General features: G+C 40.2%; 3 protein-coding genes across 4 annotated transcripts in view; 2 read left to right on the top strand and 1 right to left on the bottom strand.

Moving 5' to 3' along the window:
* Positions 1–235: 235 nt before the first annotated feature.
* On the top strand, positions 236–6309 carry LOC146516676 (CCN family member 1-like). Its single transcript, XM_085163236.1, has 6 exons — positions 236–465; positions 1277–1490; positions 1945–2192; positions 2612–2756; positions 3676–3857; positions 4727–6309. Exons 1-6 carry the CDS (start codon positions 415–417, stop codon positions 5030–5032), a joined length of 1146 nt encoding a protein of 381 aa, XP_085019362.1. The 5' UTR covers positions 236–414; the 3' UTR covers positions 5033–6309.
* Positions 6310–6575: 266 nt separating this feature from the next.
* LOC146516675 (ATP-dependent RNA helicase DDX39A-like) lies at positions 6576–13484 on the bottom strand. Its single transcript, XM_085163235.1, has 10 exons — positions 13362–13484; positions 12362–12569; positions 12073–12200; positions 11104–11380; positions 10762–10880; positions 10041–10172; positions 9689–9798; positions 9292–9436; positions 9033–9180; positions 6576–6844 (listed from the first exon to the last, which is right to left on the bottom strand). The coding sequence occupies exons 2-10, from the start codon at positions 12567–12569 to the stop codon at positions 6828–6830; spliced, it is 1284 nt and encodes a 427-aa protein (XP_085019361.1). The 5' UTR covers positions 13362–13484; the 3' UTR covers positions 6576–6827.
* A 2381-nt stretch (positions 13485–15865) lies between these two features.
* evi5l (ecotropic viral integration site 5 like) overlaps positions 15866–21679 on the top strand; it is a 40501-nt gene continuing 34687 nt past the window's right edge. For both annotated transcript variants that reach the window (XM_085163098.1, XM_085163097.1), the window contains exon 1: positions 15866–16276. The gene's annotated coding sequence lies outside the window, so the exon portion shown is untranslated. The remainder of the gene's footprint in view (positions 16277–21679) is intronic.

Genomic DNA, 21679 nt, shown 5'->3' with positions numbered 1-21679 from the left:
CTGTTACAATTTCATTTTTAACTCATAAAGCAAACAGAGCGCCCCTGAGATTTTTATCAATGGCTCCATTCATTTCAAAACCCGCCCACCAATCAGCAAACTATCCGCTCGGTAACGTCACGCCCATTGGGAAAAGAAAGGATCTGGGCTGTTACCTGCACGCTGATTGGTTAGTAGTACGGAGAGAGGCGGGGTCTTACGTAGTCCATCGGTTATAAATTAGAGTTTAGCTCTTCAGCCCTTTAGAAAAAAAAAAAGGATAGAAGTCCGAGCTAATGAGAAAAAGAAACTAGAATCTTCATGTGAAATTAATGAAGCTCAATAATATTTCCTTCGATTTCTGCTTGAAATTGTTGTTTTAAAATTACTTGTAGGGTTTTTTTTTTGTTTGTTTTTTAACTTTTAAGGATAATCATGACATTTCTCATCTATCTGACTCTACTGACAACAGCCGTCATCACACAGGTAAGATTAAGTATGTGAGTCTACTTAAAGATTAAAAGTACTTGTGACAGTAAAAGTGCCCTTAAACTTTGAGCTACCGAGTCTGAACAACAAACACTCCTTCATGGAAACAAATTAATCCTCATGAGCCAGCAGCAGATTTTACTGTACTTTATTTGTTTAAAGTAATTAAAAAGAGAGAGAGAGAGAATGAGAGAAAAGAAAAGAAAACAAGTGAGTTTAACAGTGGCACTGCACCTCCACTTATATAATGATGAATATTTTTTTCTGATGAAGTTTGCCTTTCCGGTAATCAGCTTGTCTACTCATGTCTTATTTTTTTAGAGCATAGTAGCATGCTGATTCCTAAAAGACTGGAACAAGTTGGCTCTAGTACTGAGCCATGACTCAAATCACGAGCCAGCAGGGGGCTGAGTACAAACCCTGAGTTGTCTAGACACTCAGAGAAGGCTGACCAGCAGTAACTTGACTTACTGTATAGATTTACTACAATGCTTCATATCTGGATGAATGACCAACAAAAAAAAATTATAATAATAATGATGATCTGTCACAAACCCTGGGGTGTCTACAAGATAATAGAAATTCAAACATACATGTGCCAGAGCTCATCCACACAATTGTGGGAATTTTCCGTTCCAAGTACCAGGAGACTTCTTTACAATTGGGTTATAGATGCAAGCCGGGTTTATTGTTTTTATTTTTGACTGTTTTATTTTGATGATAATAATAACAGTAATAATGGAAAATGCTACACACACACACATACAAGTCGTGTTCTGAGCTTTGTCTGAATATGTGCATCTTTCAGGTGACTGCTCGCTGCCCAGCGTTGTGTGAGTGCCCCGCAGAGCCCCCGGTCTGCCCTCCGGGCGTGAGCTCCGTCTCAGACAGGTGTGGATGCTGCAAGGTGTGTGCTGCACAGCTTAACCAAGATTGCAGCCCTGCGAGGCCTTGCGACCACCACAAAGGGCTGGAGTGTAATTATGGCAATGACGTGACCATGGCCTGGGGCATATGCCGAGGTGAGAAAACAATGAATGCTGGGAGGGAAGAAATCTCAGAGGAGCTTCAGCTACATCTGAAGTATTAAAATGCAAGAAAATGTAGTTTATATACTGAGTGTAAAAGAAAAGCCGAAAAGGTGCGACAAAGGTCATAAGCTTTCTTAGGTTTGTGATTTAGAAACATGGAACCTTGCACAGCAGGAGACATTTTAATGAGTAGTAGATGTTTTATGACAGCAACAGGGGGTTTCAGGGATAAAAATACTCTTTCCTTCTGCACCATGCCGGTGCTGCCCCACAAACTATGAATAGCTGGTTCTTCCATGCCTACGAGACGGGGGGTCTGACACTTCCCACTTCTTTGTATCCACTCACTTTTTGATCTCATTTGTCCTGTGGGATTTTTTTAGTGTCCTGTGTCACTGTTGGTGTTGATGAAGTCAGAAGCAGCGAGTAATATGTGTGTTTTCAGCAAAATCGGAGGGGCGCACATGTGAGTACAATGGAAGGATCTACCAGAATGGCGAAAGTTTCCGTGCTGGATGTAAACACCAGTGCACCTGCATTGATGGCGCTGTTGGCTGCGCGCCTCTCTGTAGCAACAAGCTGCCACCAGCTTCACCATCCTGCCCCTACCCACGCTTGGTTAGGATACCTGGGCAGTGCTGCTTCACTGTCGACTGCAATAAGGGCACATGGCGCCTTCCACCTAAGCATCAGGTTTGTTACATTGAGTTTGTCAGGAATTTGTGAAAAGTTTGATGATACTGGAGGTAAAAAATCACTGTGGATGGACTTGCTAATTGTGTATTGAATTAAACAATTTGGCCAAAAACTTTTAAAAAATCAGTTATCAAACATTATATTTTCTTATTTTGTTTACTATAATTTGGAGTTGCTGTGGCAAACTAATACAAGCCACCGTAGTAAAGCCTCTGGTGCAAGGATGCCGAAACCTTTCTGATTAACAGTATCTGGTTCGCTTGCTGAGAGCAGGTACTGTTATTAAGTGCTTTAAAACACCTAACCCCTTGAAAATCAGGGGTTACACCCACTGTGGGGAAAAGCACACAAAAGTCGGACACGGTCATGGCAAAGATGAACTGCAACCATCTAATCTTGCGTATCTCTCTGCGCAGGTGCATCCTCCACAACAACACCCGCACAGACCTCGGCTCCATCCTGTGCCGCGCCACCCTGAAAATGACCTGGTCCTAGCCAACCAGCTTACAGACGTCAAACCCAGCAGCTGGCACAGTGAGCGTGGCTACAAACACTTGCCTGGTATGCAAACTGTTTCTTGCAGTGTAGTTCATATTTTAGTAAGTTTAAGTACTGCTTATTTACATTGGTTGTATAATATTAAAGATTCTCTATATAGGTAGTTCAATTGTTCTAGGCTGTGTAAATGAGGTGGTAGAAAGGGCTCTTTCGGTCCTCATGCTGAAATATCTTCAGGCCAGACAGTGGTCATGTTATCCCCGGTGGCAGACCAGCACCTTGCATCACAAGGTAAAGTTGTTACATAATGGCAGTACTTTTACTGTACTCTGAGAATATGAGAACAGAGTTTTTCACAATCACAATGTTAGCCTCAGACACAGATGTGCTCACATTTGCCTTTCACAAGAGCAACACTGCAGGAGATCCCAAATTTATCATCTGCTTTGCTCTGATTTGCTATCAGTTACTTATCTGTATTTATATTCTTGGTGACCTTCTATCTTGCTGTTAACAATGAAGAAAAGGCAATTGGGTAAATAAACCTGACCAGCAGATAAACTATCACTCAATAGTAGTGCTAGATTCAATTTAATTCAGTTCAGGTTTACTTATATAGCACCATTTCACAAAAACAGCTGCCTTGAGGTACTTTATATTGTAAGGTTACGACCCTACTATATTAGATAGAAAGCCCAACAATCGCACAACTCCCTATGAGCAAGCACTTTGTGACACTGGGAAGATAAAACACCCCCATCTGCCACGACCGGTTGGGGATGAATGGAAAGAGAATGAAAAGCCACTAATCACCAAAGCTGATCCAAAAGTGGGGATGAACGTCTGAACCAAATTTCATGGCAGTTTATCTCATAGACATTGACGAGGTACCTGACCTCCAGATCAAGAATCTCTGCTCTAATTGGTGTCATTTTTCTCCCTGCCTTTCACCCACCCTCCGTAACCCACATACATTCCTCAGTGTGGATCCCGCTGAAGGAGAACAAGTGTGCAGTACAGACCACCGACTGGTCCCCGTGCTCTCGCAGCTGTGGGATGGGTGTTTCTTCACGTCTCACCAACAAGAACCCTCAGTGCAAGATGGAGAGACAGACCAGAATCTGCACCATACGGCCGTGTCACAGCCTGGCGGTCCCAGCTAAGGTGAGATGGACTGAGCGTGATCTGAACGAAGGAATGAGACAGACGCAGACAGGGACCATAGTTCAAACAGCCGTATCACTGCCGAGATAACTTGTAATAGCAACTTATCTCTCACGCAGTACTTTGCTGAATTGTGATAACGCTTATTATTTAACCTGTATCTGCGTTTGACTCCTCGTGCAAAAACAGTACCTTTAATTTTGCTTGAATGAAAAATTAGATGTTCTGGCACTGAGTAAACATGCTCTTAGTGCTAAAGCCATCTTTATCCAGAGCTTAAGAACAGAGATTATCTTAGCGGTACTTTCGGGAAGCTCCACATCCACTGGGAACTGGGCAGTGCTGATTTACTCAGCAGTGTTTTGGTGGCAGCCCGGCGCCTTTTTAAATATAGTCCCCCACCCTCAGCATTCCTGCCAAGCAACTGTCCATAGCTAGGCTCTGTCTGTGTACTCAAGCCCAGGGAAGTTGTGTGTCTATATTAATCCTACACGTTGGACACGGTAAGAACTCTTTTACTCTGCTCCACTGAGTTAAAAGCTCTGCTGCCAAGAGCTGTCATAGGTGTTGGTGTATTTAACAGCAGAGGACACTCAAATGTTGAATAAATATTTAACCTTAAATATAATCACATTTATCTAAAAATAATCCCTCTCTGATTCCCTGCTTTGGAAGTCTAGTCCTCTTAATGTGAAACAGACTATGAGTATAAAGCTGCTTTAAGCTGCCACTCTGTAAGGCACAGATGGGGGTATAAATCAGAGCTTGTTAGATTATTTATTTATTAATTTATCTTGATTCCAACTAATAATAATCATTATGACCCAGGTTATAACTCTTATCTCTCTGCTTTCATAACTCGATCACAGAAAGGGAAAACCTGCTCCCCAACTGAGAAAGTCGCAGAGCCAATCCACCTGTCCTATGGGGAATGTGTGAGCATTCGCCTCTACAGGCCCAACTACTGCGGCGTGTGTACGGATGGACGGTGCTGCTCGCCACGCCGCACCCGCACCGTGCCTGTGACCTTTGCGTGCCCGGATGGTGAGCGGTTTCAGAGGCTGTCCATGTTGATCCAGTCATGTAAATGCAGCAGTGATTGCGGCCACCTTAATGAAGTGGCCCTCCCTCCTCAGCACTGGATGTACGGAGACACTCACAAGTTCACAGACTAGAATTGAATTGAGAGGTTTTTTTTCCTATTTGACTTTAATGTGACGAGGTTTGTTTTCTTAAAGAAGGAAGCCGCTTGAAGACGAGGAGCCATTTTTTTCCTCACCTGGCTCCAAGTGAGTGAAGGCCTCGGGCCCCCCGCCTCACTGCAGAGACCATAGGCAGGAAGGACTGCCTTGGTATTATTCATCTTAAAGACAACCCATATTATAATATCTGTGACCCTGTGCTCCTGTTCAAACTGATGTGGGACTTAAATTAGAGCCCAGAAATACTCTGAACTTCCTGCATTTCCTAAGTCCTGCTTCAGGATTTGAGACTCTCCAATCAGCCTGAGAGGACAAATGCTACAAAAGCAACAAAGCACTTTATTTATTTAGCACTGAAACTTTGTGAGCAGTGCACAAGAATCTAACATGACTGCCTTACCTACAGACGGGTGACAAATGAAAGGGGAGGAAAAAGGTGTTGAGCCACTATGTGCTGCCAGCACAGCTTCACTGTGCCTTGAAGTCTCTAATGGTCTGTTGGAGGGATCTTTCTAATCATTTCCCTCATTTGGTAATGGTGACAGAGAGCCCTGTCATATTGGTCCCAAGCCTCCGATTACAATATTGAGATTTAGTGACTGTAAAGCCATGTTATATCATTCATGCCCTGGATATTGTCAACGGGTTAAAGGTGATCACAAGTTTTTAATTTGACCCTTTGTCGCCAGTTTATTTCATTGTAGGGGCCAAAGATTATAATTTGTCACCCATTTATTAATCTTTAGCTCAACATACTGTAAATACTTCACATCTCCCTCTCCCAGTGCACTGTGACGACTTGCTGACAACCAGCTGAATTAACTTTTGCAGTTTTATGTAGAAACCTAGAGGATGTTATGTAAAATGTGGATGACTTGTTTTATTCAAAACAGAAAATCACCATGGTGTTATAGCTATATCTCTCTATATGGCATGATGCCATGTAAAGCACATGAGTGAATTTGTTAGATAAGAGACATTATCTTTAACTGATAAGAATTCAGGAAGAACTGAATCAGAGGCAATTGCCTTGGTTTAGCATTTAATACAACTTAGATAAATTTATTAGCCAAATAAATGTTTTGTGTTGGATCACAGTGTATTCTTCAAAACACATTTCTTGATTTTGATCCAAGACTGCATACAATCATGTTGCAGTCTATCATGTCTATTATAGATTAAGACACTGTACAGTGTAGCTGCCACCAGTTTTTTGTTGGTCGATCTATGTGATAAAACTGGCTCCTGTGCTCAAGCTTCATGTGACGTTTTATTTGAATTCAACTTCGACAGTTTCAAATTAACTTTCTCCACAGTGCAACATCACCAGCTGTTTATCAACAGTGGATACCTCCTCAAACTGTGTGATAGCACCCTCTGCTTGTGGGTATCAATGTCTGCAGATGCCAAGCTATGTCTGAGTCACTCCTGTTGTAGTTTTATATGTAATGTCTATGTAACATCTGACATGCGTTAAATGTTTAAAGCACACAAAGTGAAGTTCATCACCGTCGAATAAGGTATAAAAGTTTATTTCTTTAACCAAAACAATATATCCACAGATTTTTGCTTCTTTTTTTTTTTTAAACAAGGAACACACTAAAACAAACACTCTGCAGCGAGATGACAAAACACGTTTTATCACTATGAACGTGCCTTCACAAATGGTTGGATGGAAACATTAAAATAAATGTTGAAGGTTTCTTTTTTTCCACCAAAACACAGTAACAACAGGGATCACATGATCTTCACTGGAAGGGCGCTTCATTCATCTGGACTGTTCAACTGCAAAGAGACATGAGGTTAACATGAGGTAGAGAAAATTTCTATAATAACTTTATACAGTAGCTATCACACTTGAGTATTTCTACACAGCAGTGATGTAGTATGTGAACATGGCCTGTTATCTGTACATAATTACAGGCTTTCATTTGCAAATGCATGGCTACTTCTTAGCTTAGTTTTAAAGAAGAGCTAAAATCTCAAAATGCATTCACAATTTTAGCAGTCAAGACAACAAAATACATAGTAAACAATGTTAATCACCACTTCCTGTAATCAAAAGTGTGACACTACGAAAAGGTTCTCCTAGTGATAAAGAAGAAGTGATGTAGAGTGGTGTAACAGCTCCTCAGGAGGTGCCACCAACGGCTATACCTCATAGGGAACTCAACTCCTTTGGAGTCAGCACACCCATCATGATGACTTTTTACTATGCCTTCCTGGAAAGCATCATGACCTTCTCCATGACCTGCTGGTTCGACTCCCTCAGCCTTCAGAACAGGAACAGACTGCAGCACACTGCATCAGTGTGCTCTAAAATCATTGGCCTGCCTGTCAGAACTCTTGCACAGGTTTTCAAGCCAGCCGGCCCTTAGACAGGCAGCCAAATTCATCAATGACCCCTCTCACATTCTTCACCCCACATTTCAATGGCTCCCCTCTGGGCGACGCCTCCGCTGCATTTCCTGCAGGACTCAGAGGAGGAGAGCCACCTTTGTCCCCAAAGCCTTTAACTCCAGCCGATAAGAGCATTTCCCACACCAGAAACATAAACTACTCTATAAGGCTGGGCCATATCATACCGTTCACTGTAATACTGGTATAATGTTTGGCAAGGATAAGAAACTGAAATATCGCGATAGAATATGGGTAAAATGCACATGCGCAGTGCCTTTGTTTTCATACGCACATGGCGGGAAAAGCATGGCGGCGACGGAGAATAAGAAGAGCGAAAGTGGATCGTTGAATGAAACGAGTTTGTAAAAATGCTGCAACTTCAGTGGTGTGGAACCGGTTTAGCTTTCGTCCTTCAGATACATAACAAAGCACTATTTTTGGTAGCGCATGCTAGCGGGCCGTCGTTATTACCGTGTTTTTTGGAAAATACGGCACACTTCAAATCAATCCTTTGATTTTTCTGAAAATCGACAGTGCCCCTTATAATCCCGTGTGCCTTATGTATGAATTCTGGTTGTGTTTACTGACCTGGAAACGATTTTATGTGGTACACGGCGCTCGAAAATCTGTCAAATGTTTTAGTATGACTTTGCTAAGCTACGAACCCGCACCGCTTGATAGATTGTCGGAGCATTACGGCTATCGTAGGCAGGCGCCTTGCGGAGTGATACGTACTGTGCTTCAACATAATATTACCGTGTTGTGTGTGTATAACCTCTTTTAAGTTTTATGGATATTATACATGGTTATGCTGAGGATATGTCGGCCAATTTCCACTGGAAATGCCCTTTGGTTAAACTGTCAGCGAGGAATTTGCATTTGCACTGTTGAATTTTTATATAAGTTCATAAAAAACAGCTGCTTGTTTAAGTGAAAATACATTGATGTTTTTTTTGCACTAATAAAGTTGTGGAGTTGTAAAGTATTTTGTCTAGTGTCAATTATATCGTCACTTATATCCTTATCGCAAATTTTCAAATGTATATCGTGATAAATATTTTTGGTCATATCGCCCTGCTCTACTACCCTAAACTTTTTATACTGCCGAGACTTTATTCACTTGTAGTCACTTACAGTTATTTATTCACCTTTAAGTCACTTTAATTTTAAAACTGTGTAATTTTAAAACTGTATATTCTGTGTATTTATTATCTCACTCTTGCCTGTTTATGCTGTCCTTATCTTCAACATCATGCTGCTCTGTTGTATCTTAATTGCCCCTTGGGGATAAATAAAGTCTTTCTGACTCTGATTCTGAAGTTCTTAGTAAACAAATACCTGTTGCAGCTAAGGCCTACAGACCAGTCAGGGACCTCCTGGAAACCTCCCAACACTAGGAAAAAATGTGCATTCCCTGAACACTTGGCTAGTGGTTGCTGGCTGTCACTAGGTGAAACTAGTCATAAAGAGGTATACAGTGTGACACCAAAATACTTAGTTAATATTATATATAGTTATTAAATGGGCGTCTTTAAGCCAGGTTCATGACGCCTGCAAGCAACAAGATACTTACTGTAGGAAGAAATATCGATTTCTTCTGGTAGCTCTGCTACATTGACCTCGAAGCGGTCTTGAACCTCATTCAGGGTCTTGGCATCACTCTCGTCTGACACAAAGGTGACAGCCAGGCCTTTAGTCCCAAACCTGCCAGCACGGGCCACCTGAACGATACACAAGAAATTTACTGCTACACATGGCCTCAGCTTTAAAGACCAGAAATGGGAGGTTTGGAAATGAAAATATACCAATGTCTCAAATTAAATATTACTCACTCTGTGAAGGTATGTGTCAGAATCCTCTGGCATGTCATAATTGAAGACAATGTTAACTCGTTCAATGTCCATGCCACGGCCAAACAGGTTGGTTGCCACCAAAATCCGCCGCTGGAAGTCTTTGAACTGCTGATATCGGGATAACCTGGCAGGAGTAGAGAAGCAACAGCATCATGAACTGCAGAACTGAATAAGATTATATCCAAAACTAAGAGTTAATAGTCAGTTGGGTCTAGTTTTAGCCTGTCTTTTACAGGTACTGACACTGTCTACAAGCATTTGAGCCTGGAAAAAAAAAGTACACAATGAGGACAGTCTCACATGACAAAAAAATATGACAAACTTAAAAAAAACAAAAAAAAACACTGTCTTCTTTCAAAAGTGACGCAGCACCAACCTCTCTTCCTGCGCCATGCCCCTATGGATGGCTATAGCAGGGAAGTTCTGCTCCACCAGTAGCTGGGACAGAGCAACACAGCGAGCTACAGACTTCACAAAGATCACCACCTGCGAGGAATATAAAAGAAACTGCTGAGTCTTGCATATTTTCAGATTTGTACTGGAAAAGGCAGACATGGGAGGGTTTAAGAGAGGACAAGACACAAAAGTTATTTTATAAAATAAATTAAAAAATTAAAAAAGGATAAAAAAAAAACAAAGCTGCAATTGTTAACAATTAGCAAGGATTTAAAACAAATAAAATGGACATAACAGATTCCAACTCCTCTCAAAAATATTACCACTGATACCTGGTTGAACTCGAGCACATCAAGCAGGTCGAACAGCTTTCGGTTCTTCTCGCTGTCCTTCAACTTGCAGTAATACTGCTGTAGACCATGAAGTGTCAACTTGGTCTCATCATCCACAAACACTTCCATCGGCTACACAGCAAAGGACAGAATGACCAGCATTAGTCTCTCAGACAGATCTACAGATTACCTGGAAAAGGACAATTCTAAACTGCTGAGAGGTTCAATTTGCCTGCTTTGTGAGCAAATATGACAAAGGCAGCAACAAATTGGCAAAAATAAAAGGAAACTCGACTATTTTCAATTATATTTCTGACGCTGAGAAAAAAAAACCACTGAACATCATTTTATTGCTGCTAGCACTCTATAGGCAGCAACATTTGTAAGTTTAAGGAAATGGAGGTTTTTTCCCATCCTTCTTTTTCAATAAGCTGCTCTCACTGATGACACATTTACTAATTTGCTGCTGCCATTTTCAAACAAAATGCCAGTGGCAACATTATAGTGCAATAGTAGTGATACAGCACTGTAACCAATGACTTAGCATAAGTAAAATGTTAGGACAAAAGTAGCCTAGATAGTGTTTTCCCTGGAAATTTTTAAGTGTAGGCTTGCTTTGCTGTAGTGCACACTAAGGAACATAATGTTGCGAGAGACATTGATGTTTTTGCCATACATGAAGCTGCACAGATATAACGTGTATGGCCACATGTAAACTCACATCCTGCATGAACTTGCGGCACACGGGGCGGATCTCCTTGCTCAGAGTTGCACTGAACATCATAACTTGCTTCTCATGAGGCGTCAGTCGGAAGATTTCCTGGACATCACGTCTCATGTCTTTTGCAAGGAAATAAATGATACATCCAAAATTATATATATATATATATATCTATATATGGTGTAATTTTTAATGATGACCTTTAATAAGCAAAATGTATGTAATCACCATCAGAATTTATCTCAACAATATTTACTTGACACACTCTATCGCCATTCCTACATACTGGTCAAAAGCCTTCACCAAGAGTCGACTATAAACAGCTTGGTTCCTCTCACTTACCCAACTGCTCCAGCATCTTATCACACTCATCAAGCACAAAGTGTTTGATGTTCTTCACACTGAGGGTCTTGTTACGAATGAGGGCCAGTGTACGTCCTGGAGTTCCTACAACAATGTGAGGGCAGTTCTTTTTCAGGACTTCCTCATCCTTCTTGATAGCCATGCCACCAAAGAACACTGACACCTTGACAGTGGGCATGTACTTGGAGAAGCGCTCGTACTCTTTGCTGATCTGGAAGGCCAACTCTCGTGTGTGGCACATCACGAGGACAGACACCTGCAAGGAAACAACACAGAGGTTTTATCATCGCTTTCATCTTTATATAGCATGTACATTGTTGTTTATCTCATTTGTGTATAATGCCATTACAATATCACAAACTTCCTTTATAAATCCCCCAAATCATGACTACTTTATAATGTGAAATAGCAAATTAGAAAATACTTAAAAAGATCTTAAAGGTACCGTGCTGGACTAGAAGCTAAAGACATCGGACATGAACTCAAACGCTTCTGGTTCTCATTCAGACAGAGACCTTTTCTGATTATCTGATTTCATCAAAGCCTGAGTAATTCCAGAATAAAGTTTGCTAATGCTTAACATAATGTCTGTATTGTTTGTAGTCAAAAACACTGGGTGTGTAACACATGCAAATTACAGTAGATAATCACACACCGAAATGTTAACCAACAACACAATCTATAGGCTTGTCTTGGGAGTTCACTTCTACTATTGTAGAAATGTGTTTGAAAATAAATGTGATCAATCAAAAAAAAAAAATCATATTGATCTGAAAGAGGCCTTTCTTCTTCCTGAACTGTGCTCCCAGAGCATAACAGAGCTACCTGTTATTTTTGCTGCAGGGGTTAAGGATTCACATCTTTTCTTTAATTTCTTAGCCAACTATGTAACGTCTCATAACAACGCAGAATTAGAGAACTTGTAAAACTGTGTAATGACAAACTCACCTGACCATCCACAGGTTCTATCTGCTGCAAGGTGGCTAGCACAAACACTGCTGTCTTTCCCATACCAGACTTGGCCTGACACAGGATATCCATGCCCAGGATAGCTTGAGGGATGCATTCATGTTGAACTGAAAGTAAAACCAATTGGCAATTATACATTTTGCTTTATATACATACTAAGCGTGCAGTTACAACATCATAAGAAATAATTTATTATGTGTGGCTGTAGTTCTATGATCAGGATCATGTCCAGGAGTTTATTTGAACTTTAAATAACCCTGCTATCCACCTTCTGAGGGATGCTCAAAACCACAGTCAACGATGGCACGGAGCAGCTCTGGTTTGAGGAGAAAGTCTCTGAATCCCGAGCTGTGGATGGATACATATGACCCCTTCACCTCCTTTTTATTTGCTGGGGTCCCACTCTCTGGGACTCCCTGAGGCTCCTCATCCTCTTCATAATCCAGAAGTTCATTATCAAGATTATTCTCTGACATCTGTATAAAAGAATGTAAAGCAAGGACATTTGTTATAGTAGAGATTATATCTAAGAACCCTCTTTAATATGTGGATTAATAGTTTATGAGAAAGCCAGGAGGTTTTAAAAGTATGAATAAATAAATCAAAAGTATATCTTTATACCTTTTACAATTATTAACCAATAAATTAATCATCATTAGACACGTACCTATATAAATAACAGTGTACATAAATTAACAGATGAACAGAGTGTTAATAACGAATTGTTGACGTGCTAGGCTGATAGAATAATTAAAAAAATAAGAATAAAAATGCTCAATTAAGTCAAATCTAATCAGCGAATTTAAGGCTGGGGATAGTCAGAATGGACCTCTGTCTGCTCACTGTTTAATGTCTAGTGTAATACAAAGGATAACTAAAACAAGTAAAATGATAGCAGGTCAGCGTGTGACCCGGTATAAACAATGGAGTCCTTCCCCTTCATTCATACCGGCTAGTTAGCAAGCTAGGGTCGGCAAACATTTCCATTTATGTTACTCTAATATTGTTAATTACACGGTATTTAAAATGGGTGACTATTCAGAAACAAAATTATCTATTGCACCTAAAGCTAAGCTGTCTATATCAAATCAAAACTGAATCGGAGCGAAGCTAACATGAATTTGCATAGCATGCTAGCTACCGAAGCAACCTTCAAATCAACAAATTTAAGACGGGTGCAAAGCGTTCAAAGCATTTCTTAGTTTTCAAACACGTCTACGCATTTCAGAATGTAATGCAGAAAAAATATGAAGAAACATCAACGTCACCTTGCTATGAAATTTTACACTCCGCGGATTATCGATCTGCGTGAAACTAACGAGCTAGCTAGGAGCTTCTAACGAGCACACACATATGCTGCGTTCAGGTACAATCTGGATAATGTTTAGCTTTCTGATTCCATTTTCAACATTAATATTTAAATAAAACACTTCGATGGCTGAATTTTCCGGTTCTCCGCCACCTTAACTCTCACGCATGAGCTTACGTACGGTCTATGTTCTTAAGCCAAAAATCATGGTCTTGACTTTTATACCTATACTTTTTTTCATTATTACGGTATTTGGAAGAACACCTGAATGCATCAGCAGAGGGCCGGTGTTGTGGCAAAAAGTGATTGTCTGCCGGTACCGGTATCGATGCTTGTTTTAGTAAAATTATAAAGAAAATGATTATACATACATTACTCTGAAAATGTCTTCAGGCCCCCTTCTTTATATTTTGTTAGGAAAATTGAAAAGAGGTGCATGGATTGAAACACGTAAACATACATGGAGATACAGTATATAAGTAAAAAATAAAAAATAAAAAAAACCTTGTACAATTCTAACAAGATTTAAAGTCTGTATTTTGTAAAACCACTACCATGCCAAATCAGTTGCTTCACAGGTGGTTATGCATGGTAGATTTGACTGATTAAACTTTTCTGCAGTCATAATTCCGTAGAAGAGAGAATATCTCCATCAGCACTGATTGAAATGCAGTCCTAAACCGCAGAGCCTTCACCGTGTTTTACAAATGGCTATAGGCATTCACTGTTGTGTCTCTGTCCTGACGTCCTTTGTATGATTTGAACGAAAGAATAAAAATATGTATTCCATCAATCCATGATTTTCTAAATTTCTTAGTCTTGAGCTGGAGCTGGTATACCACTGTCCAAGACCACTTTAAGAAACCATATTAAGCATGGCTCCTTGAAAACAAAATATGAAGAAATGCACGATGTCTCCGAAATTTTGTACACCAACATCCATAAATGCCAATAATTCGATTAAAAAAAATAATAATAAAACAACAACAACAACAACAACAACAAACAGTAGGTATCAGTTAAGCTGTATTTGCTGCTTTGGGTATGGAAAAGTGTAGTATCCAATTTGTCCACTTGATGGCAATAAAGTAATTGTCCAGATGATGCACATTATCAATACTGTGCACAGTAAGTCAGTCACCCTTCAAGCCCTGCCTTTAGAGAGTAAGAAAATAAAAGTCAATTAAAAGATATCCTTTTATTAAAACACCATCATCATTTGTTGTATTGTGGCATGTCTCAATATGTTAGGTCACATTTCCATATATAACTGAAATTCAAGATGTCTCTAAAAAGTGAATGTGAATTTGGGGGGAATAGAGGACACTGAGACAATATTTGAATCTAAATTTTTATCACTTTATATTTGTACAGTCCAATTAATCATAGTTTGACTATAAAGTGACACTTTTGTTAGTCTATTAAAAACCGGGTGTCTCTTGGAAGGTAAAAATAACAGAAACTAACAAAAATAAAGAAAAGAAAACTGGGATTATTTTGATTACGTATTGTGTGTTTGTTCAGTGTTTCCCTGGAACCAGGTCTGCCTTTCCATAGCAGAGGCAATGTGCAGAATCTTACACCATGTTATATAATTATTTTTACTTCATACACTATGTGAAATGTGCGTGTGTTTTTATTGGCAACATTGGTAGCAAAGCTGTAGCAGAATTCTCAATGGGGCTATTGTGATTCAAAACTGGCAAGTCTCGGCCAAAGATCTGGCCCGGAAGATCTAATCTTGGCTCCTTTTTTCCAGCTTTAAATGCTGTATTACTAACCTCATCTTGAAGCAACTGCACTTTGATCACCCCCTTTCTTTACTGAGTTTACATTCTCTAATCAGATCTTGATTAAATCACATCTTGATTGATTAGTTCACATAAGATTAAACTCAGGAAAGTTAAGGTGTTGTTTCTAGAGAAACAACTAGATGTTTCTCTAGTTGTTATTTAACAGAATAACGTCTCCATACAAATCATTAACTTCTCAAATACAAAGTAGACTAGTCAATACAATAACTAATAGGTTAGTTTAAATGCTACTTACATATGAGTGATTCCTCAGCACTTATAACCTCCAGCACAATTAGTTTTGACACTTTACATTATACTTATTATTATTATTTTTATTATTATTATGCACTCTCACTATCCAGTAACAGGTAGCTGCTTCTGTCGGTTATAAGATAATCAAAAGTATTACCACAAATTAGCTGAAACAATTACATGATTTTTTATTTTATTTTATTGTCAGATAATGAATAATATCGTTGCCAAATACCGATAAATCCGTTTAACTGACACCGCTCTGTGACACCTGCGGAGCCCGCCTTCTGACAGAATAAAGCTCCTCGGTGATTGGTTGTATACGTTGTCCTTCCACTGGAATCCCGTAATTCGGCCCTGCCATTGGCTCGTGGCGTGTCGCTCGCGCCTCGTTCCGCAGTTTGATTGGTTCGCCTTACCTCGAGCTCAACCTGAAGCCTAAGAACGCCAGCCATTCTGTGTGATTTACTTGCAATGATTGATGCATCCGTTTATACCACATCCCTGCTGAGCCGTTGACTACATCACACGGCTGTCATGGTTATTTCAGTGGACGCCTCCAGAAATATTTTTCTCCTCTAAACTCGGTTCGCACGCGCACGTCCCCTCTCACCGCGTGCGCTGCCTCGCGACCAGCGAGCGAGATACGCGGCGCTTCCTCCCCGGTCGAACGGCGGCAGGAGGATGGCACTGTGCTGGACGGCGTATTTGTCCTCGGTGGTTCATTAAGATTTTAATTAGCCGGTAACACACGTTTGACGTTTACGACAGACCGGCTTGGGAGCGCCGCTAAACACACCGCTCCGATTATGGAAAAGGAGTGCAGGTAAGCGTTAACGAATCGTATTTGTTTATTTGACGGTTTTATATTTAAATTAAACATTAGCGTTTTCACGAGCAGTCAGTTGAAGGGCTCGCGAGATTATTGGTTTATTAAATGCTATGATAACTGAACGGGCCGACATCAGTAGCAGCTGCTGCTTCCAGGGTCTGCTCCATTTGTATCAGTGAAAAAAAAATCCACTGTACAACATGCCAGCGGAGACGCGGCCCATTCATTAGCACATAAACCATATTTCTTGCTAATGCTTAGCACGCTCCTGGTGTGCCATGTTTATATCGTCTTTTCCTCAATGTCCCGTCCTCGTTTCGTGTCGTTACACAATCATGTTGCCGTAGGAAGCCGGGACATTTGGTGCCGCAAAGCGAGAGGATGATGTGTCATTTTGGCCACAGATGTTGATCCAGCCGAGCCATGAGCCGACTGCAGAGCATGCAGGCCCCTGTAGTTCAGGCATCCTTAAGCAACAGCAGTAGGCCAGGATAATGAGCTGTCATGTCCAAACAAACCAGGCCAGTAGATTACAGGATCTTGGAGTATGAGTTTGCAAGATGGGATTATCGATAGCAGAGGGACTGCTACAAATATCTCCCTCCAGATGTTTACTGTACTGCTCATGCATGCCCTCTAACTACTCATCATAGGTGAATGTTTTTCTGTGGTGTTTTGACCATGAATCCGGCTGTTCTTGCTGTATTTATCTAATCAGAGTGGGGTTAACAAGTAAATCCTTTGTAATGTGCTTGACTGGCTTTACTGCTCTTACTACAGGCGAGTTAAATGACTCACTACTGACTCACGAGGGCAGACATGCTGTATAATTTTAAAAACCCAACTGTAATAACAAAAATAGAGAAAGGGTGGGTTAAATACATCACACGCCTGACTAGTCAAGAAATTAAACAATTCTCCACCCTTCTTCCCCCAAGTACTCTTTCTTATCTTTTTTAAGAGGGCAGACAGCCTGAGGATTTTATTAAATTGCTCTGTTGACAAGTTCAGTGCTCCATGAATGAGGGCTTGCACCGAGTAATGGGTGAATAATGGGCTTGTCATGTGTTGATGTGAGATTCAGTGAGATAAAGTTTATTCTTACCTGTGTAATCCACTCACTGTGCAAAAGCCTTCTCACACATTTTGCTGTCAAGGAAACGGGTATCAGATTCTCACATCCTGGTGACCTTGTTTTTTAAGCGCAAAGGCCTGAAACTTCATCTTTATCTGATCCAGCAAAGAAATAGAAACAAGTGACTGGTACTCTGTGACATGCAAACACACCCTAGTTCTTCCCAGCCAATCTTTTCCTTTGCGCTCTGTAACTGACACTGCTTCCTCATTATCTGTGTAAGACTGTGGTGAGCAAAAAGGCTCCGGGCAGTGTCTTAAAGATGAACAATCTCAGAGATGTGCGTACACCTTACATGTGTGCATTTATTTAATGTGTGTAGCAAGAACAAGAGAAGGGCTATCACCTCACAGCTTTGTCAGTACAGATTCTGTACATGCTGCTGTCCAGGGTTATTGTTGTCTGCCACTGTGTGTGGTTGTAGGAGAGGACTATCAGTAATACACAGGAGCCCCATGTGTGTGTCTTCACAAGATGGAAAGATTGATTTTTAAAAAAAAAAAAAAAAAATTTCCTCACGCCTGAAACAAGACTGGTCTTTAATGACTGGTCTCAGTAAAGATGTCTCTTCTTTGAAATCTTACTCTAAAGCAAAACATTTGATCTACTATAGTGTCTTAATGCAGCAACAGCAGCATAGATTAATAATAAAATAGTGACATTGTGATATTTTTTTGTTAATAGTTCTATTCATTGATTCAATGGGGAATCATTATTATCATATATGCGCAGTTTCTCTTCAGATGGACTTAATTTTTTCATGTACAGGACAATGATGTTTTACTCAGTGTTTTACTACTTTAAATGCAGCTTTTCCTCACACTGTAGATGTTTTGTTCGCTCATTAGGTTAGTATGCGGTGCTGTGCAAAAGTCTTGTGTCACTCCTTATCTCTTTATATTTTGCTGGGTAAATTGGGAAGTGGCTGTGGTGAATAATAGAAACCTAAATGAAAATGCAGTATATGTTTGGATAATAATGCCGCACAGCAAGAAGGTCCTGAGATCAATTCCAACATCAGGCCGGGGTCTTTCTGTGTGGAGTTTGCATGTTCTCCCCGTGTTTGCGTGGGTTCCCTCCGGGTACTCCGGCTTCCTCCCACCGTCCAAAGACATGCAGCTTGTGGGCATAGGTTAATTGGATAATCCAAATTGTCACTAGGTGTGAATGTGAGCGCGAATGGTTGTCTGTCCCTGTGTGTTGGCCCTGTGACAGACTGGCGACCTGTCCAGGGTGTACCCTGCCTCTCGCCCTATGACAGCTGGGATAGGCTCCAGCGCCCCCCGCGACCCTGAAAAGGATAAGCGGAAGCGAATGGATGGATGGATGGATGTTTGGATAATTCTAACGAACTTGAAAGTTGATATTTGATATGGCCACCTTTATTCATCAACAATGCCTGAACCCTCATACGCTCTTCTTTTGATGTTGGCTGCCTTTTGTTTTGATGATCCCTCACTGCTTCAGTAATGTTGATTTCTGGGCTCTGAGTCATGTGCTACTCCATACTACCCTTATTTATGTTAGTTTTTGTGGTCCTTCTTTGTTCTGAGTGCACCTTAATTTACTGTTACACACACACACACACACACACACACATTGCATGCGGGTTGGAGCTGACAGAGACAGATGAAGTGAAGAACTGTTAACACGGCTGGTTACAACATCTTACATTCCTGTAAATGTGGTAAAAGCTTCCAAACACGCACTGCCTCTAAGATACAAATGACAGTGACTTTTCTTTGTCGTCAGTGTCTTTTAGTCATACCTGCTCACATTGACCACAGTTGCAGTTAAATTGAAACTACGGCAAACATATAAAGAAAAGCTGTTGTTGTAGCCAATGTGAAGGGCCTCCAAACTGCCTTCCTTTGCTGTTAGCTAACTATGCTCTGTTGCTGCTGTGTAGTGTAGTAAACAACATGTAGCTCATCATCACCTATATCCAATCCAGCTTTACAAGTAAGGATTGGACTGGTATGTGATCCAAATATCAGATCACAGCATTCCCAGATGCAATCCATGCAAAATGTGATTAAAGTGGAGATTTATGGTATAGTAATAATAACAGAATAGTGTTCCTTTAAAATACTCTGTTTGGACTGATGCTTGGGGTTCCTGCCTGGTTTGCTGGTTGTCTGTGTTTATGGTTGCCTGTCCATTTGCATGGCACTGCACTTCATCTCTTTTGCTGACACATGGAAACAGGGAGCTGCTTGATGACCTGACTGCTGTGCTTCAAGCTCACTATGACTGCAGCTCCTCCTCAGCCCTCCTCTGTCTGGTTTATTGTTCTCTGCAGATTTGTAACTAGATTTGTGTTACCCTGCAGGTTTCACACAGACCGAATCGTGATCTCATTTTCATACTGCTGCACAATTTATACCAAAATGTAAATTTGACTTATATACCGTAGGGCCATATTTATCAAGGCTTGTGTACATGAAACTATATTCATTCATTCACCTGTTTGAATAGTAATTTGATGTAGCTTCTTTGACAAAAAGAATACCAAAAGAATATGTTATTGTTATGTTCATGCCTTTGATTACCAGTATTTATTTCTTTTTTTAAAACATGGGGTTTTTCTGTACAAAAGGTTGATGCCTTGCAACTGAACAGTTAATGTTTTGCTGTCATTTAAAATTAACATGAGGGAATGATTTACCATAGTATGAACCTATGAGAGTATGATTAAAAAAGTGAGATACTGACATATTATGAAATCCATGTCATCACATGGGGCTCTTGCTGTTGATTGTTTTTTACAATATTTGTGGAATTTGACTATGACTTGATGTGCTCTCAGTTTTCTGCATAGTAAACACTGTGTTTAAAAGGTTTTACATATTAGATGGCAGTGAAATGTCTTCATCTGCTCAGATCATCATGCTACTGGAGCATCTTGGTCAAGGGTGTTTCCAGGAGTTTCAGTGGCACCACTGGGACCAAGAACAAGACGATCAATAAATACAGTGTAGATAAATCAGTGGAGAAAGTAGCGATGTCATCATATCAGAGAGTAAAAAAAACCCTGTAATAAATAAATATATAAACAAATAAAGGGGGAAAACCCCAACCGATTAGCCCATGTAATCAATATAAACCCCTTTATTAAAAAGTAGTTTTAAATCACTTCTATGGTGGTGGCAAACTCTTTATATAAAGTGTTAACACTATAATTTACAGCACACAGACTGAAACGTTAGGATGGTTTCTACCCTGCTGACATTACTACACCTATGCTGCCATCATGAGTCCTGGAAAAACTGCAACCTCTGTCTAGAGCACCCTGGGTCCTTAATTCTGTTTACTAAAACACAGGTTAAAATCTTGTGCTGTGGTCAAGAGAAGTTTGTTCCAGCTCAGAACAATCTCCAGACTAAAATCTGTTTGAAACACTCAGAAAAGGTTTCTACATGATTTTCTTAAATCTAGACTGGACTACTGTAATTCACTGTATACTGTATATTTGCTCTTCTACAATTAGTGCAAAATGCTGCAGTCAGATTACTGACTGGGACAACAAAAAGAGAGAGATCATATTACTCCAGTATTGATAGTCATGCACTGGCTGCCTGTACATTACAGAATCCAGTATAAAGTGGCACCGTTTGTATTTAAAGCCTTAAATGGTCTACCTATCAGCTATCTACCTATCATGCTGTGTTTAAGTTAAAATCTTGTGTTGGATAACTATTTTGCAAACTCGATAAACAAATATTTAGTCCCTTTACATAAGTAAAAGTTGTAATTCTACCTTAGTATCCTTTAGTGAATCTGTTTTCAAATCAAATATATATTTTAAGTTCCTACAGTAAAAATCTTCATTATGCAGAATGGCCCTTTTCAATCTTTATTAGGGGAGCTGAGCAGTCCTATGCTCCCCCTGAGCTTTATTATATTTCCATTTTCCTGAGAGGCTTCAGGCAGTTAAAATTAAATTTGAGAAAATAAGATCATTTAACAAAAAAAAAAAAAAAGATCAAACGAATACAAATTTCCAGCAGCAAACAGCAGATGTTTGTAATCAGAATGGGTGATTAAACAGCTCGACAACTGATTAGTGCTTCTGACAGCACCGCTGGGAAAGTATGAAATCTTTAAATAATGTAATGAATGCAACAGGAAAGCAAAAATCAGTCAGCGACTGAAAAAGCTTAACCACCAACTGGCTTTAGACACGCCGTGCCAAGCCGTGAAAACATGCGTTTCCTTCCACCCCAGCCTCACAGCAGGGATGGTTGTACTGAGCTACACGT

This window comes from Neolamprologus multifasciatus, chromosome 6 (assembly GCF_963576455.1).
Source record: "Neolamprologus multifasciatus chromosome 6, fNeoMul1.2, whole genome shotgun sequence".
Classification (NCBI taxonomy): Eukaryota; Metazoa; Chordata; class Actinopteri; order Cichliformes; family Cichlidae; genus Neolamprologus; species Neolamprologus multifasciatus.
The sequence above is the reverse complement of the archived record's forward strand: the minus strand, read 5'-3'. Positions and strand labels throughout refer to the sequence as shown.

Excerpts from the sequence above, each read along its gene's own strand:
- LOC146516676 (XM_085163236.1), top strand. The coding sequence starts at position 415 with ATGACATTTCTCATCTATCTGACTCTACTGACAACAGCCGTCATCACA. Across the intron at positions 1,491-1,944 it reads GGCCTGGGGCATATGCCGAG|CAAAATCGGAGGGGCGCACA; the intron begins GTGAGAAAACAA and ends GTGTGTTTTCAG. Across the intron at positions 2,757-3,675 it reads TGGCTACAAACACTTGCCTG|TGTGGATCCCGCTGAAGGAG; the intron begins GTATGCAAACTG and ends TACATTCCTCAG.
- LOC146516675 (XM_085163235.1), bottom strand. The coding sequence starts at position 12,569 with ATGTCAGAGAATAATCTTGATAATGAACTTCTGGATTATGAAGAGGAT. Across the intron at positions 12,201-12,361 it reads TTTTGAGCATCCCTCAGAAG|TTCAACATGAATGCATCCCT; the intron begins GTGGATAGCAGG and ends TTTTACTTTCAG. Across the intron at positions 10,881-11,103 it reads TAAGATGCTGGAGCAGTTGG|ACATGAGACGTGATGTCCAG; the intron begins GTAAGTGAGAGG and ends TCCTTGCAAAAG.